This window comes from Engystomops pustulosus, chromosome 4 (genome assembly GCF_040894005.1).
Source record: "Engystomops pustulosus chromosome 4, aEngPut4.maternal, whole genome shotgun sequence".
In the NCBI taxonomy this organism is placed as follows: Eukaryota; Metazoa; Chordata; class Amphibia; order Anura; family Leptodactylidae; genus Engystomops; species Engystomops pustulosus.
In genome coordinates this window covers 214,832,791-214,850,516 of record NC_092414.1, presented here as the reverse complement: position 1 = coordinate 214,850,516, position 17,726 = coordinate 214,832,791, and the positions used below count along the sequence as shown (strand labels likewise).

Sequence of the window (17,726 nt, the reverse complement as noted above, 5' to 3'; positions counted from 1 at the left end):
CTCTCATGTTTGGCCTGGAGAAGACCTCTCTCATGTTTGGCCTGGAGAAGACCTCTCTCATGTTTGGCCTGGAGAAGACCTCTCTCATGTTTGGCCTGGAGAAGACCTCTCTCATGTTTGGCTTTGAGAAGACCTCTCTCATGTTTGGCCTGGAGAAGACCTCTCTCATGTTTGGCCTGGAGAAGACCTCTCTCATGTTTGGCCTGGAGAAGACCTCTCTCATGTTTGGCCTGGAGAAGACCTCTCTCATGTTTGGCCTGGAGAAGACCTCTCTCATGTTTGGCCTGGAGAAGACCTCTCTCATGTTTGGCCTGGAGAAGACCTCTCTCATGTTTGGCCTGGAGAAGACCTCTCTCATGTTTGGCTTTGAGAAGACCTCTCTCATGTTTGGCCTGGAGAAGACCTCTCTCATGTTTGGCCACTGTCTGCACTGTGAAGATGTTTTTCCTTCTTCTCTCTATCCTAAGGACAGTTGATCAACCCCTTTCCCAAAAAATAAATAATATTAATAATAAAATAACGAGATGGATTCTTATCCGATTTCTTTGATTTTTGGTGATTTTTTTGCATCTCATCATCCAAATATATTCCATTTGACAAAAAGAAAATACATATAATTTGTAAGCCAAAACCCCTGACGAGGGAATATAATTATCAGCACTGGCCAAGCCCTTGATATTAATGAAACATGTAATAATTGATCAAATGCTTTTATGGTGGAGGTAAATGTGACAAAGAGGAGGAGCAGTCTTTTACCTTCTGTGTGGCCTGAGACTGCGGCAGGAAAATAATTTTACAATTCAGTTACAAGGAACTAAACCCAACCATTCCGAATGATATCATAGACAACGTTCTGATTGTCTAACCCGTGTATAAAATACAAGGCACTGCTGAGATTCGAACTCAGGATCTCCTGTTTACTAGACAGGCGCTTTAACCAACTAAGCCACAGCGCCGCACGTGCACATGGTCAACCTCGTCTCATTCGGAGAAAAAAAACTATAAGACTTGTTGAGGTCTTCTATCCGGCATGTTTTCTGGATTGAACGCAAGAAAAGACCTGGTGGCCCGGTATAACATAAGTTTTCATATTCGTTGAGATGGCATAAGGGGGAAATAGTGGCAATTCCTGGATGTGCACCAGGAATTAGGACTATTTCATGGATTACGCAAGATTTGAAAAATCCTCCCCCACCTTGCTCGAAGAAGGGCCATTCTACCAAGATTAAATGGACCAAACACAAATCATTGATACTCAACTCAGTAGGGGGGGGGATTTATTAAGACTCCAGTCTTAAAATTCCTCTCAGCATCTACTGTTTCTGGCCTGACTTTGTCTGTTCAGCCCAGGTCTGACCTGGTGGAGATTAACGTAGGATTCACAAGACGTAAAGGTAAGTCACATACTGCTCAATCTGTGAATAGATTAGATCATATATTGCCAAATAATTGTTTTGCCGATGAAGGTCTCATTCAGACAAACATAAGGGCGACCGTTATCCAGCTGCACAATTTGTGGAAGTCTATGGCACCCAATTCCATGAGCACACTCTGTCTCACTGCACTGTGACGGAGTCAGATGGTTGCACAGAATAATATAGGACATTTTATATTTTGCCGTATTATGGCACCAACCGCTCTAAATAAATGGCAAAAGCTTGGCAGCAGTGGGATTCGGATCCACACCCCCGAGCATCTGGAGCCTTAGATCATTTGGCCACACTACCTCCTCTCGCTATGTCCTCTACTTTATGGGGAAGTATTTTTATGGGTATTTTTAGAAAAAGAAAAGAACACAGGGTCATCTAAAATGTGGCATAAGGTAAAGTAAGTCATATCTTATCTGATGTCCCAAGCAATCAAAGTACAACAGGACAAGAGACCCGGGGAGAAGACACATAAGTGGGAGCTCTGTGTGACTATCTGCAGCTACTACTCACCACATGAGGTGCTACTGCTGATTAGAAAACCACAGTGTAATGTATTGGATGAAGAATTCCCCTCTAAGGCAACATTCATGTCAGGGTTCGGGGTCAGTGGACCCTCTGGTCCACCGCGGGAGGTTGCAAGACCACGCAAAGTGGCATGGTCTTGCTGCAACGGGGTGCCACCAGGTCGTTCCACACGTGCGACTAGCCCGCAGTGGCAGCCAAGGTACAAATTCAGCGGGCTGTCTCGTGGTATAAGTCGAGGCACAAAGTCAGGGCAGGCGGCAGAGATACAAGGTCAAAGTTCGGATACAGGGTCAGCAACGGGAGATCAGGACAAGGAAGGAAAGGGCACAGGAAACAAGGAAGCTTTCTCTTCTCACCATAAGCTCCAAGATCCAGCAGGGAATCATGGGAACAGCCGGCCTTTAAGGAAACCCGGAAGTGCAAACACGAATCAGCAGTGCGCTGGCCCTTTAAATCATTGAGTGCCAGTGCGCGTGCTCCCTAGGAAGTGGGGATGCGCACGTGGGCTAAGCCAGATGGGAGCAGGAGTGTGGAGAAGAGAGTTTTGGCCAGGAGGAGCCACACCATGGAGAGGGGCATGGGTGTGCCCGCGATCCGTGACATGGATCACGTGGGCACCCATGACAATTCACACGTGACATTTCGCATGATTGTTAACTCAATGGGGCAGATTTACTTACCCGGTCCATTCGCGATCCAGCGGCGCGTTCTCTGCGGTGGATTCGGGTCCGGCCGGGATTCATTAAGGCAGTTCCTCCGACGTCCACCAGGTGGCGCTGCTGCGGTGAAGTTCCCCGGAATGCACTCAAGTCCACCGGCCTATTCCTAGTGAAGGTAAGTGCAAGCTCCGCAACACTTTTTTTTAAATGTGGCGGTTTTTCCGAATCCGTCGGGTTTTTGTTCGGCCACGCCCCCCTATTTCCGTCGCGTGCATGCCAGCACCGATGCGCCACAATCCGATCGCGTGTGCCAAAATCCCGGGGCAATACAGGGTAAATCAACGCAAATAGGAAATATTCGGGTAACACGTTGGGAAAACGCGAATCCCTTCCCCCCAGCCAGCATATCAACATAGTAAAAGGGATTGCATGTAAAGAAGAGTATATTTTCACTACACTAGAAATCCATTACAAAATCGGCCTCCTCCATAACCCCTTGCTACGGCCTCAACAAAGATCATCTTTCAGGAAATGTCTCCAGTTCATTTATGTTGGAAAATAATATTTTACTTACGGAGAAACCACTCATCATTATATATTCGGTACCTAGAAAAGAGGAAGATATACTGAGTGTTCAAGTCAAAAACTCTTAATCCCTTTTTTTTTAATGAGATGACAGAAACAATGATACAATATGATATTTATTCATCTTTCCTGAAGTTCCCAGTGTAGTAAGAAAAGTCCAATTTAAGAAGAAGCTAAGAATCAATCAGACATGAGATTGGTTGAATTCAAGCTTGTAATGTGAATATGACTCTCCCAGGCTTCCATACCTGTGCTGCTGCAAACTGCCGTAGAGTATAACACCATCTACTGGAGATGCAAGAGTATTGCAAGTAACATAAGTGATAGGTCTGTTCTATGAAATCGAGTATTGCTTAGTGTTACTTAGAGCACTCACTAGAGTAATCTCTAGTAGGATAACTGTTCAGCTATATTAATGGAATGTTTCATATATATATACTGGAGATCAAAATTAGAGAACAATGTAATTTTTCAAAAAATAATGTTATCTCTATTGATGAACATTTGATGCATTGTCCTGCATAAAAACCCAAGGAAGGAACCATGTGTTGTTGAAGAAGGTTCTGATACATGTAGCTGTATGAGAGGTCCAACTCCTACTGCAGGAAACATTCCCCAAACCATGACACTTCCTCCACCACCTGTCACTGACTTCTTTACACACTTTAGTTTAAGTCTTTCCCCAGTCTGTTGGCGAACATAATGGGAGAGATATATGGATGTAATGATCTTTAGGCTAGTGCAGAGTAGAACTAGACTGATCTCTGCTAGGCCAGATTAATCGATGTGTCTGATCCTTGATGATGAATCTAGTGCAGTATAAGACTAGCGAGTCGTGCTTTGCACCTCCTAAGTTGGTTTAGTTTGCTGCGCCACAATATTGCATTTTCTGTCCAGTCATGCCCCTCTCTGAGGACATGCCCCTTTTTTTGGATTGCCTAAAAAGGGTGCAAAACCTTCAATAAATGGGGTGCATAGAGTTTCAGGTGCAAACTACTCCAGTTTTGAGAAGTTTGGCCACTGCAGAGTTGGCTTACAGTACAATTACTCTTAAACATGGAGACAGGTCATTACCCTGGTCAGTGCAGAACTGGCAGCAATTCCATCTGCAGTGATGAAACGATTCCCCATGGAGATTCTCCTGCATTATCCTGTCCTCTCTTACACTTGGCTTTCGGGGGTGACCGGCCTTCTTGGGGGGACTTAAATGAGTTTGTGATGTTGTAAAGATGAAATATTCTAGAAATCATAGACTTGGAACAACCAACTTCTTTTGCCACGGCTGATAGGGTCACCCCTTTGGCCTTCATGTGGACAACCTGGTGCCAGAGGGTTTCAGTCACTTTGGAGCCACACAACCAGATTAACCCCAATAAACTTAAAATGCTGCTGTTTTATATATGTTTGGATATAGTCACATAGGACGTCACGATGACCTGACATTTAGGAAATTGTGATCTCCAGTGACATGTCCTATCTTTTCCCGGGCTACGGAGCGGTACGGTGCCGTACAGGGCCGTGAGCCCATAGAACTGTATGGGGGACGTATATCGGACGTATATACATCCCCCATACATGTGTGTGCATGTAGCCTTATTTGTAACCTACATCCATGCGATATATCCAATCATCTTTTTAAAAATATGATGTGATATCTATGTGTAACTACCCAAGATGTTACACATATCTTAGTATTCGGCAGTGGTTCAATCCACTGATGGTGCAGCAGGGAGGTTCCATGGTGTAATGGTTAGCACTCTGGACTCTGAATCCAGCGATCCGAGTTCAAATCTCGGTGGGACCTTATTTTTTTTTGCATCTTCTCGTATAACATTATATTATACATATATTGTAGTTAACCCATCGTCTTAAATCAAACTATAAAAAAAAATCTCCAGGAACCCTAGAGGCAAACCTTAGAGGGATTGTCCACTTTCAGGAAATAACTGAGTTTGTGTAATGAAAAGTTATCCAATTTTCAACTGTATTAATTCCTCATGGTTTCCTAGATCTCTGCTTGCTTTCATTCTGCAGAAAACTTCTATGTTTACTTCCAGTGGATAGAAATTTGTCCACGGTTACACAGGTGCATGGCTTGTTATATTCCTGGTCATGAGATGTCACACAAGTGCAAAGTTCATGATATCATACAGTTTTCATTGCTCTCACATGACCAGGAATATAATGACCTGTGTGACATCACATGACCAGGAATATAATGACCTGTGTGACATCACATGACCAGGGATATAATGACCTGTGTGACATCACATGACCAGGGATATTATGAGCCGTGCACCTGTGTGACATCACATGACCAGGGATATAATAAACCGTGCACCTGTGTGACATCACATGACCTGGTAGATAATGAACCGTGCACCTGTGTGACATCACATGACCAGGAATATAGTGACTTGTGTGACATCACATGACCAGGGATATTATGAGCCGTGCACCTGTGTGACATCACATGACCAGGGATATAATGAACCGTGCACCTGTGTGACATCACATGACCTGGTAGATAATGAACCGTGCACCTGTGTGACATCACACGACCAGGGATATAATGAACCGTGCGCCTGTGTGACATCACATGACCAGGGATATTATGAACCGTGCAACTGTGTGACATCACCTGACCAGGGATATAACGAGCCATACACCTGTGTGACATCACATGACCAGGGTTATAAGGAGCCGTGCATCTGTGTGACATCACATGACTAGGGATATAACAAGCCGTGCACCTGTGTGACATCACATGACTAGGGATATAACGAGCCGTGCACCTGTGTGACATCACCTGACCAGGGATATAACGAGCCATACACCTGTGTGACATCACATGACCAGGGTTATAAGGAGCCGTGCATCTGTGTGACATCACATGACTAGGGATATAACAAGCCGTGCACATGTGTGACATCACATGACTAGGGATATAACGAGCCGTGCACCTGTGTGACATCACCTGACCAGGGATATAACGAGCCGTACACCTGTGTGACATCACATGACCAGGGTTATAAGGAGCCGTGCACCTGTGTGACATCACATGACCAGGGAAATAACAAGCCGTGCACCTGTGTGACATCACATGACCAGGGATATAACAAGCCGTGCACCTGTGTGACATCACATGACCAGGGATATAAGGAGCCGTGCACCTGTATGACATCACATGACCAGGGATATAACAAGCCGTGCACCTGTGTGACATCACATGACCAGGGATATAAGGAGCCGTGCACCTGTATGACATCACATGACCAGGGATAGATTTCTATCCTTTGGAAGTAAACATAGAAGCTTCTATATTAGGACAGCAAGCAGAGATCTAGAAAACCATGAGGGATTAGCCGAGAAAGTATATTACAAAATTGCATAACTTTTGCTCACACAAACAATATCAATTATTTTCTGTAAGTGGACGCCCCCCCACACCTTCTGGCCAAAGTCAGTTTCACCATTTCGCAAGATAAGTAAAGGAAAAGGATTGGCAGCGGTGGGATTCGAACCCACGCCTCCAGAGAGACTGGAGCCTAAATCCAGCGCCTTAGACCGCTCGGCCACGCTACCATCTGATAGGAGCAGCGGATGGAGGCTGCCACACAAGAGAACCACGGAACCGCAAGGAATTAAGTAAGAAAGTATAACGGAGAATTGTATAACTTTTGATTACACAAACAATATCAATTATTTGCTGAACGACCCCACAACAACTCATGGAGACAGTACATATATAACGGACGCTACATATATAAGGGGGCTCCTGAAGGACAGTACATATATAAGGGGGTCTATGTGCTGGACAGTACATATATAAGGGGTTGTCTGGAGAGTACATATATAAGGGGGGCTTCTGGAGAGTACATATATAAGGGGGGCTTCTGGACAGTACATATATAAGGGGGCTCCTGAAGGACAGTACATATATAAGGGGGAGCTTCTGGACAGTACATATATAAGGGGGGTGTCTGGACAGTACATATATAAGGGGGGGCTTCTGGACAGTACATATATAAGGGGGCTTCTGGACAGTACATATATAAGGGGGGCTTCTGGACAGTACATATATGAGGGGGGGCTTCTGGACAGTACATATATGAGGGGGAGCTTCTGGACAGTACATATATAAGGGGGCTCCTGAAGGACAGTACATATATAAGGGGGAGCTTGTGGACAGTACATATATAAGGGGGGTGTCTGGACAGTACATATATAAGGGGGGGCTTCTGGACAGTACATATATAAGGGGGGGCTTCTGGACAGTACATATATAAGGGGGGGCTTCTGGACAGTACATATATAAGGGGGAGCTTCTGGACAGTACATATATAAGGGGGGGCTTCTGGACAGTACATATATAAGGGGGCTCCTGAAGGACAGTACATATATAAGGGGGGTGTCTGGACAGTACATATATAAGGGGGGGCTTCTGGACAGTACATATATAAGGGGGAGCTTCTGGACAGTACATATATAAGGGGGGTGTCTGGACAGTACATATATAAGGGGGAGCTTCTGGACAGTACATATATAAGGGGGGGCTTCTGGACAGTACATATATAAGGGGGCTCCTGAAGGACAGTACATATATAAGGGGGGTGTCTGGACAGTACATATATAAGGGGGGGCTTCTGGACAGTACATATATAAGGTGGTCTATGTGCTGGACAGTAGATATATAGGGGGAACTTCTGGACAGTACATATATAATGGGGTCTATGTGTTTCAAATGAAAAGAAATTATTGCAAACCTTGTCATAGTCTGGAATATATTTTCTATTCATTTTGCAACTCGTCTGAAAAATAAAATTATGAGTCTTCATGGAAAACACTAAACTGTCTGGATGACCCGAAACTTATGAGCGGTCGTGTATGTGACATCAGATTTCTATCCACTGGAAGTGAACATAGAAGTTTCTATAGTAGATAATATAATATAATATATAATATTTGCTGAAATTGGACGCCTCCCACAACAACTTACGGCCAAAGCCAGTTTCACCATTAGGACGGAGATCTGTTTTACTATTCTTTTTTCCATGATTTTTGATACCAAAAAGAAACGTGTTGATGGGCGCTAATACACGACACCTACGAGGCTTCCGATATTTCTCTACATGTAGGATTATTTCTCTGTTCTAGTACATTCTGCTTTGGTCTAACATATTTCTTTGATTTTCAGAAACTTTTGGACCCGTGACGTTATCAAAATGTGTAAAATAAAAAGATTGGCAGCAGTGGGATTCGAACCCACGCCCCCGAAGAGACTGGAGCCTTAATCCAGCGCCTTAGACCGCTCGGCCACGCTACCACACACATTACTGCAGAAGGAAGCACAAATCTAGAAAACCACGAGGAATCAATCCAGAAAGTATATTGGAAAATTGTATAACAATATCAATTATTTGCAAAAAGTGGACAACCCCCACAACAACTTAGGGGGAAGGTTTGGTGGTTTGAAATTTTGTAGGTTGGAAGGGCATTCCAGAGAATTGGTGCAGCTTGGAAGAAGTCCTGGAGAAATGAGTGAGCAGTTCACCCAATATTTAAATGGCGCCCCCACAGGGTCCAATATAGTAGCAGTGCCCCCACAGTAGACAATAAATTAATGATGCCACCACAGGCTCTGGAGTTGTGATAGCTGTGAAGTCCGCGCTTTGCTACGTTAACTTTTGGCATGGAAGGAGCTACCGGGAAATAAAATCAATGGCAGGAGTGGCATGAGCATGGCATGAGCTACGGTACCGGCACTATCCATGGACAGGTGGTGCTTCTTTTGGAAGAAGGTCATCATGTTTTTCAACCATCACACAACAAATAACCAAAATTCAAAAGAGTGCACAACCGGCAGAATGGAAGGTTCCATGGTGTAATGGTTAGCACTCTGGACTCTGAATCCAGCGATCCGAGTTCAAATCTCGGTGGGACCTTATTTTTTTCTTACTCCAATAGATTATTCCCATTAGGCGTTTTGCTCCAAAATAATTTTGTTGTAGTAAACATCACAGTGAAAGTTTCCCTATAAGTTAATTGCAAGTCAGAAACCTCCAGTTCCGGTAGGCAGCCGGCCAAACTTACCGGCCATAGATCCCCATCCTGAGATCTATTACCGGCCATAGGTCCCCATCCTGAGATCTATTACTATTCAGCGGAAACCTAAAATATTCCAGAGCATTTCCTCATCCCTTCTACTTCTCACATCTAGAGAACTTCTATCTCACTGAATTGTACAATATGTTCCTAGAGGGGTGGGATGATAGCCAGCGTCTGCCCCTGCCGAGCCTTCTGACCCGGGTGTAATCAGTTGACCACTTATCTTATCTTATCTTTCTGTTTAAGCTTTGGAGAACTTAGAATATCTTCATATATTGAGTGGCTATTGTAAAGGAATGGAGTGGCCTGGTACGGCTTGTAAGAGGTCAATGGCTCTTCGGGAACTGAAGGGATCATGATGGAGGTAGTACGCTCAAAGTATTTAGACAAAAAGTTTTGGTGAGACTAGGTTTGTCATGAGCTGTGATGGCCGAGTGGTTAAGGCGTTGGACTTGAAATCCAATGGGGTCTCCCCGCACAGGTTCAAATCCTGTTCACAGCGTGTCGTAAGGCAATGTTTTAGTAGATAAGATTAATATAATTTTTGGGGCTTACCCAACAATCTACAATTACTGTCCACGTTAAGAATAACTGAAGATATAATTTATTATTTTACTAGCATTATGTGTCTTGAATTTGTGGTTGGTTTGTGCTGCCACAGACCTCTGGTACATCTCATGTATGTAGGACCAAAAATCAGGCAACATATGCAGATGCTAGGCCTGAAAGGCCTTAAAGGGGTTCTCAGGAGGTGGAAAAACATGGCTGCAGTCTTCCAAAAACAGCGCCACACCTGACCATGGTTACTGCCAGTACTGCAGCTCAGCTGTATAGAAAATGAATGGAGCTTAGTTGCAATACCACACACTACCCATGGTGAGGTGAGGCGCTGTTTTTGGAAGACTGCAGCCATGTTTTTCCACCTCCTGAGAACCCCTTTAAGAAGGAATCCATAACCCCCATTTACCTACCTAAACTAACTACTAGGGCTGGGCCTACACATGCCACACCTACCTTTGTTTTTATTGTCCAGCAATTCCTTCTGTGCCAAAACTTCCCTTTAGAAATATGCAAATTGGACTGATTTGCATAATAAGAATCCAAGACCGGAGCTACTTACAGCAAAAGACAACTTTACACTGTGAACAGGAGTAGAATCTGTGCAGGGAGAGCCCATTGGATTTCGAGTCCAACCCCTTAACCACATAGACATCAGGTGACCTTCAGAACCATGCGTTGTCTTCTTCTGGCTTTCAGGTCATCTCCAACATGACCCCTCCAACACAAAAAGTCGAAATTGGTATCTTTAAACCCCATTTTATAATGTCAGACAAAGATGTTTTTGGAACTGGTCACTTTTTGAGGTAAAATATCAGATGTTCAGAGAGGAGTCACCTGTACGGCCTATATCCTGGCAGGAAGTTCAGCAGGTGCAGAGGTCAACAATCATCCTGGTTCATGGGAGATTGTTGGCCGGGTGTCAAGTTACAATACAACCAGTGAGACGTTCTCTAGATGTGAGGAGCACGCTGAATAAGGAAGTGCTCGGAAACATTGTCTGTGTGTACAACATGGCCAATCAGGAAGATCGAAGAGGTCTGGTCATCAAGATCCAACGAAGAGTAGAAGGCAAATAATGAATGAGCATCGTCGTAAGCATTGGGTATCCCACTGATGTACTATTCTTTGGCACTCGGTAAAGCTAGTTGTTTTGTGTAGAGACATTCAAATTATGAAATTTATTAGAATTTTTATTTAAAGGGACACTCCAGACACAGCCGATTCATTGTATTATACTTTGTTCAGGGCCTTAAGAGAGGAGTATGACTCTAGGTGCTACGGATACAAAAAAAAAAAAAAACATAAGTGGAGCTCCTCCCCTCAGGCCGGGCACCACTCATTATTCAATAAATTAGATGTGACTGGAGTGTTCCATTAATTCGTTAATAAAATTTACACATTTTTTTTCTCCAAAAAAAACTTTAAAAATTAGTCTTCCAGGTCACGCTGTGAACAGGATTTGAACCTGTGCGGGGAGACCCCATTGGATTTCGAGTCCAACGCCTTAACCACTCGGCCATCACAGCTCACCCATATCAAGTGAGAGTTACAATTTTTTTTAAATGTTTTTTTTTTTTTTAACTTTTTTTTTTTTTTAAATCTTTCTTGCGTTTCTGTAGCCTTTATTATTTGTTTTGCCACTCAGTTGGCTCTAGCGGTTTAGTTTTTTTGTTTAAAAATGTTATGATTTTTATGTAACCTATCCCTGAATATTAAGCAGTCACTGTTTTTAAGAATATTTTTTTCTGTTCTCCTGTATAAAACATCCTTCTAAACGCTAACAAAAATTTTGACACACACGTACTGAGACGTTTGATTTTTGAGCATGACTCCTGAATGGTGTGCGGCGCTGTGGCTTAGTTGGTTAAAGCGCCTGTCTAGTAAACAGGAGATCCTGAGTTCGAATCTCAGCAGTGCCTTGTTTTGTTCATTTATTTTTTTATTTTTTTGAAGGAAATCAACCAAAAAAACACTGCGGTTACTCACCCCCGCTCCTCTTCGTCTTGATCCCGGTGCTGTTCTCCACTAGTCTTGACACTCCAGGATCACCTAGAAAAGAAACTTATAATTAGCAGCACTGAGTGCGAGGACAAGATGTCCTGAACTCCGGGCTGCTAATTATGCACGCCCCTGCACATACCTCTCCTATGCTGGGAGTAACTAGAAAAGAAACTTATAATTAGCTAACTGGAGCACCGGGACAAGATGTCCAGCACTCCGGGCTGCTAATCGTGCACACCCCTGCACCTACCTCTCCCAAGCTCCGGCCAACTAATTATAAGTTTCTTTTCTAGGTGATCCCAGAGTGTCAAGATTAATGAAGGATCAAGATGAAGAGGAGTGACTTTGAGTTTTTTTACTTTTTTACAGGTGTTGATTTCCTTTAAATAAAAACACATTTTGGATTTGAAAGCCAAAAATATCCAGCAGAACAATTTATCAGTGTATGACGTGTGGATCTTCTTTGTTCAAGACACATAAAGGGCTTTCATTTTTTTTATTTTTAATAACAGTTCCTCTGAGACATTTTTTAAAAAAATATTACTTTAAAATAATTATAAATGATGATAAAAACCCCATTCAGAATTACCAGAATGTACCATCATCAAAAAGTTTATGTGAACTGAATATCTGAGATACCGTAAGAACTAAATTTCCCCAGAATTACTTTTTCAATTTTTTTTAAATACTCGCTCACGGCCAGCAGGTGTCACTGCTGTATACAATATGATGAAGAAACGGTCAGTTCCTAAGGCAATTGTCTGTGCGCTATGTGATGGTACAGCTATAGAAGTAGCAGTCTCGCCCTGTTGTCTGTGGCTGCCCGAGGGCCAAATGCTTGGATAGGTGCGAGTATGCTGTCCCAATGGTGAAGACTCCAAGAAGTATTTTATTGAGCATTTGCTTAGACCCTTTTAGATGATGATAAGTCAATCTTAGACTAAGAGATGCGGTATAATTACTAGAGATGATCACATTTCCAGAATTCGCCTCAGATCTATAGAATAGGTCATCATATTGGATTTGGTGAATATTTGGTTGATTGGTGCTCCTCAAAGTGGTGGATGTTAATCTTAAGTCAACCCCTTTCAATTTTTAATTAAAAAACTAGGAGGGGCCCCTACTGGCCTAGAGAACCTGGTGGGGTAGATATATTTCCAAAGTTGCTCTGCTGGGGCCCACAATATGAGGAAGAGATGAGATGCCATAACATGAGAGGGAGAGTAGTGAAGCCACAACATGAGGACATGAGAGGTCACAATATGAGGGGGAGATGAGAGACGCCACAATATGAGGGGTAGATGAGAGGGTCCACAATATGAGGGGTAGATGAGAGGGTCCACAATATGAGGGGGAGATGAGAGACACAACAATATGAGGGGGAGATGAGAGGGTCCACAATATGAGGGGGAGATGAGAGGGTCCACAATATGAAGGGGAGATGAGAGACGCCACAATATGAGGAGGAGATGAGAGGGTCCACAATATGAGGGGGAGATGAGAGAGGCCACAATATGAGGGGTAGATGAGAGGGTCCACAATATGAGGGGGGGATGAGAGACGCCACAATATGAGGGGGAGATGAGAGGGTCCACAATATGAGAGGGAGATGACAGGCCTCAATATCAGGGGGAGGTAACAGGCCACAATGTGAGCAGGAGGTGTGGGGCCACTATATGAGGGGGAGATGAGAGGGACCACAATATCAGGGGGAGATGAGATGCCACAATATGATCAGGAGGTATAGGGCCACAATATGAGGGGGAGATGAGAGGCCACAATATGAGGAGGAGATGAGAGGCCACAATATGAGGGGGAGATGAGAGGCCCCAATATGAGCGGGAGGTGAGAGGCCACAATATTAGGAGAAGATAAGAGGGGCCACACTATGAGGGGGAGATGAGAGACGCCACAATATGAGGGGTAGATGACAGGCCTCAATATCAGGGGGAGATGATTGGCCACAATGTGAGCAGGAGGTGTGGGGCCTCAATACGAGAGGGAGATGAGAGACCACAATATGAGAGGGAGAGGAGAGAAGCCACAATATGAGGAGATGAGAGGCCACAATATCAGGGGGGGATGACGGGCCACAATGTGAGCAGGAGGTGTGGGGCCACAATACGAGGTGGAGATGAGAGGCCACAATATGAGAGGGAGAGGAGAGGCCACAATGTGAGTAGGAGGTGTGGGGCCACAATACGAGGGTGAGATGAGAAGCCACAATATGAGCGGAGCTGAGGGGCCACAACAGGACCTGGCAGAGCCAGCTTTTAATTAGTCCTACCTGTTAACTAAATGTCCTAATGTTGACTAAACCAAAGCTCCTACATAGCAGTTCTCTCAACTCCCAGACCAAGCTATTATTCCTTTAAATCATTTATTTTCTTCAAACCATCAAACATTTAATATAAATCATAAAAATTATTAAAAATATTGTACATTATAGACTTCATCTCCATAACTTAGTGAAGACTCTTGTGGACAACTTATAACTGGAACACCACATCTCCACCTCTGTTCTTGGAAAGATTAAGCAATGTTCACTCCATGCTGGTTAACTCAAGCCTCGTCCAACCAAATCCAATAATCATCATCAGACATCATCATCCACAATCCAACAAATCTTATCGACCCTTCTTTCTTCTATCACAAGGAAAATTTTGGCCCATGCAGATTATTCTCATAAGGGCCAAAAAAACCATTTCAGGTTTGAAAAAAAATGGATGATCATGAGATTGATGGATTATTGACTGCTGGTGTCTCTTTGATCTTGATCGTAAAGGGACCAACTCTTGAATCTCTCAAGTTATATAGAGGCCTATTAAGAGTAGTTTAATTTATAGAGAACTATGATCATGTTGTTTCTAACGTAAGTGTCCATGTTTGTGAAGACATATCCTGAACATATCAGAGGATCATGTGTATGTAAGTCAAAGCCATGTTCTCCAACACTACACATGTGCCTTGAGAGTCACAGTTACCTGGTAGTCCAATATGCTGGATAGTGCCCTCACAATGGCTGGCCATGAATCGTTTCATGGAGGTTGCATGATAATCTTGTAGACCCTCGACACCCATGCTCACAGATTTGATCTGACTCACTCGTGGGGTAAAGAGGGATTTTAAGTGCCGGTTTAGGGGCAAATTTAATATGTATGAGATAGTAAAGAAGACATTGATACAGTGGGGTAACTTGAAGTTGATGGGCCCTAATGCAAAGTTTGTGCCAGGCCCCCGACTATAATGTATGGTTTATAGTACTAATCTTCTCATATGGGAAAGTGAGACCTTATGGGCCTCCAAAGCCTATTGGGCCTGGTTGCGACCACACCCTCTGCACCCCCTCAAGTTACACCCCCGGGTATGTGTCATGGTGGGTCCTATGAAGACTGGGGCCCATGTATACAACTTTTTATAAATATCTAGTGGTCTAGGTTTGGTGGAACGGTTTGATTTGCAGTTGGTGATTAAATTCTACGTTTCCTGTGGGCAGGGGTAGAGGGTAAATTCATGAGGGTGTCATCATGTGGCCTCCAGGGGCATGAGAGTCATTTGTAGTAGCATAGTTGGTCAGCCCTAAATTTGTCAATGCATAAAAAACAAAGTGGGTTCTATCTCGGATTCCCATCTTCTTAGTAGTTGGCTATACATTGGTCTCAGGAAGAAGCTACAATTCCCTTCCACTGCTCAGTAGAAAGCACGCGAGTTGGAGTCCCGAGGGTGGAACTTCCAGTGATATGATGTTGAAGATCTATCCTTCAGACATCATTAGATTAAGATCTACCATCAATGACTCAAGGCAACTATTTTTATAGGTCCTTCATTAACTGTGAACCAGTTTGGATTTTGAGACCTTTGGACCTCCTCAGGATTCTAATGCAAATGTTACCCCTAATGCCCATATAGGTGTCTATAGAGATTGTCCTCTTATAGCCACGGTCTCCACGACCTATATGTTTGGTCAGAGTGCCAGTCACTTTGGATATCAACACCGTTTACAGCAGGGCTGTAGTTATGGTGCCGTTTAGATGTTTCAGAAGACGTGGGATCCAGTAGTCTATGAAGGTGCTCAGATCTTTGGGAAACTGTAGTGGACATTTTGTAAAGATTTGCAGAAGACAAATGTTGGGTGAAAAATTCCTTGCTTGATGGAGACAACTCTTGGTTTTGGGTGATGAAGTTCACAGTCGTTTGAAGACATTGCCGGAAGCCAGACAGGTAATCCATGGATTGGAGGTCCTTGTGGAACTTCTGTGTTGATTTGATCTTGGACTGAAGAAAGTCCACTGTATACTCCAGAATCTCTGCTTTTTCCATTTTTGGATTCTTAAATTTTTGCTACAATAAAATGAAAACAGATATAAATGAATAAACATAATTTTGCAGCTTCTTCATTAGAACATGTACATTCACATCCTCTCATTTTGGTGAAGAGCTAATAAAACATTTATATTATATTCCAAGTGGCAATCTTAAAGGGGTTGTCCGGTGATAGCAAGTTAGGCTCTATCCACAGGTGAGGAACTCAGTGATGGGATCCCCACAGATTGCAAGAACGGAGGTCCATTTCCCCCCCCCGTTGCACCCAACATGACCGAAGCAGCCAGTTGAACATGCTAAACTTGCTTTGTTCTTATCTATGGTGCTTGGGTGCAACAGACCCCCGTTCTCATGTTCAAATCACTGAGACCCCCACCGACTGACAAGTTAGGCACTGCCTTGTGGATATGGCCTAACTTGTTATCACAATACAACCCCTTTCGTGGACCATATGTGGCCCAGCACCTTGTATGATCTTAAATGGCAGGTTTTTGAGGGCATGACTAATATCCTTCTGATATCTACAGTTCTACAATAAAGGGTGGCACTTCGAAGGCAACACAAGGCTGATGTGGTCTTGGATGCAGTTAAGTTTGACACCCAAGCCTAAGATGATCAGCAGAACTTATTGTGATTAGCTGAGCTAAGTCCTTACAACTTTTCCCCAGTTGCCCCGAGATGTGTGCCTACAAGCTTCAGACTTTAGGTTCAAAAATAAAAATGAATTTTAGAAATGTATGTGAGGAGTCAGGTCTCACCATCCTCACCTCATTCTTCATCACTTCAGATAGGAGGACTCTCAGTTTCTCCAAACAACTGTTAATTCGTTCCCGTCTTCTCCGTTCCACTTGTGGTTTCAAGAGCTGTCAACAAATGTTATATTATTAGAAACTAAACCTTTGGACCAGGTTGAAACCTAGGAGCATCTTCAAAGGATAATCTTATTGTTATGACAATGAGACAATATATGGTTGAGGACACATCGGACATCAATCTTAAAATACTGTATGACTGCTTTTCCCGAAGCACAAAGGTCTCTCATTAACAAGGAGATATCCATTGTGTGATGATGTCCTTAGATCACATACATGAGTTACACTAGTCCTACAGTTATAGGCATATTTTTTCATGGAGATCAAGAATATAAGTTATGATGTTGTAGATGATCCTTGATAATTGTTTCTGCACTTCTGAAGCTCTTGGAGGCCCCATGACTAAAGCTGGTGGAATCTTAATGCCAATGCGTTCAATGTCCATAACCACGGTCTTGAAGAGCTGAACTTTGTAAAATGACCATCTCCCAAGATGTTATGGAGAACCATTGATGACTCAATGGACAAGCTTTTAGCAATCTACTCAATATGAGACCCTTCAGGTTCTGACCAAGAGATTTCTGAACCTCCGAGGCATGTTGATCATGGCTGAAATGATATTGGTGCTAACGACTTGCAAAAAGATCTTCAGAAGAAGCTTATGGTGAACATTAACCTTGAACATTTACATCAATAAACATCAATCATCTTCTACAATGACA

General features: G+C 43.4%; 1 protein-coding gene and 8 non-coding genes across 9 annotated transcripts in view; 4 read left to right on the top strand and 5 right to left on the bottom strand.

Annotated features, from left to right (window-relative positions):
- Positions 1-882: 882 nt before the first annotated feature.
- Positions 883-956, bottom strand: TRNAT-AGU (transfer RNA threonine (anticodon AGU)). The gene has a single exon. It is a non-coding gene; the product is annotated as a tRNA-Thr (tRNA).
- A 3,975-nt stretch (positions 957-4,931) lies between these two features.
- TRNAQ-CUG (transfer RNA glutamine (anticodon CUG)) lies at positions 4,932-5,003 on the top strand. Its single transcript has one exon. It is a non-coding gene; the product is annotated as a tRNA-Gln (tRNA).
- A 1,699-nt stretch (positions 5,004-6,702) lies between these two features.
- Positions 6,703-6,784, bottom strand: TRNAL-UAG (transfer RNA leucine (anticodon UAG)). The gene has a single exon. It is a non-coding gene; the product is annotated as a tRNA-Leu (tRNA).
- Positions 6,785-8,443: 1,659 nt separating this feature from the next.
- TRNAL-AAG (transfer RNA leucine (anticodon AAG)) lies at positions 8,444-8,525 on the bottom strand. Its single transcript has one exon. It is a non-coding gene; the product is annotated as a tRNA-Leu (tRNA).
- Positions 8,526-9,072: 547 nt separating this feature from the next.
- TRNAQ-CUG (transfer RNA glutamine (anticodon CUG)) lies at positions 9,073-9,144 on the top strand. The gene has a single exon. It is a non-coding gene; the product is annotated as a tRNA-Gln (tRNA).
- Positions 9,145-9,727: 583 nt separating this feature from the next.
- Positions 9,728-9,809, top strand: TRNAS-UGA (transfer RNA serine (anticodon UGA)). Its single transcript has one exon. It is a non-coding gene; the product is annotated as a tRNA-Ser (tRNA).
- A 1,503-nt stretch (positions 9,810-11,312) lies between these two features.
- On the bottom strand, positions 11,313-11,394 carry TRNAS-CGA (transfer RNA serine (anticodon CGA)). Its single transcript has one exon. It is a non-coding gene; the product is annotated as a tRNA-Ser (tRNA).
- A 319-nt stretch (positions 11,395-11,713) lies between these two features.
- TRNAT-AGU (transfer RNA threonine (anticodon AGU)) lies at positions 11,714-11,787 on the top strand. Its single transcript has one exon. It is a non-coding gene; the product is annotated as a tRNA-Thr (tRNA).
- Positions 11,788-15,799: 4,012 nt separating this feature from the next.
- LOC140128576 (transcription factor HES-7.1-like) overlaps positions 15,800-17,726 on the bottom strand; it is a 3,950-nt gene continuing 2,023 nt past the window's right edge. The window contains exons 3-4 of the mRNA XM_072150275.1: positions 16,951-17,055; positions 15,800-16,210 (exon numbers count right to left, since the gene is read on the bottom strand). Coding sequence (XP_072006376.1) covers positions 15,800-16,210; positions 16,951-17,055 — 516 coding nt within the window. The remainder of the gene's footprint in view (positions 16,211-16,950; positions 17,056-17,726) is intronic.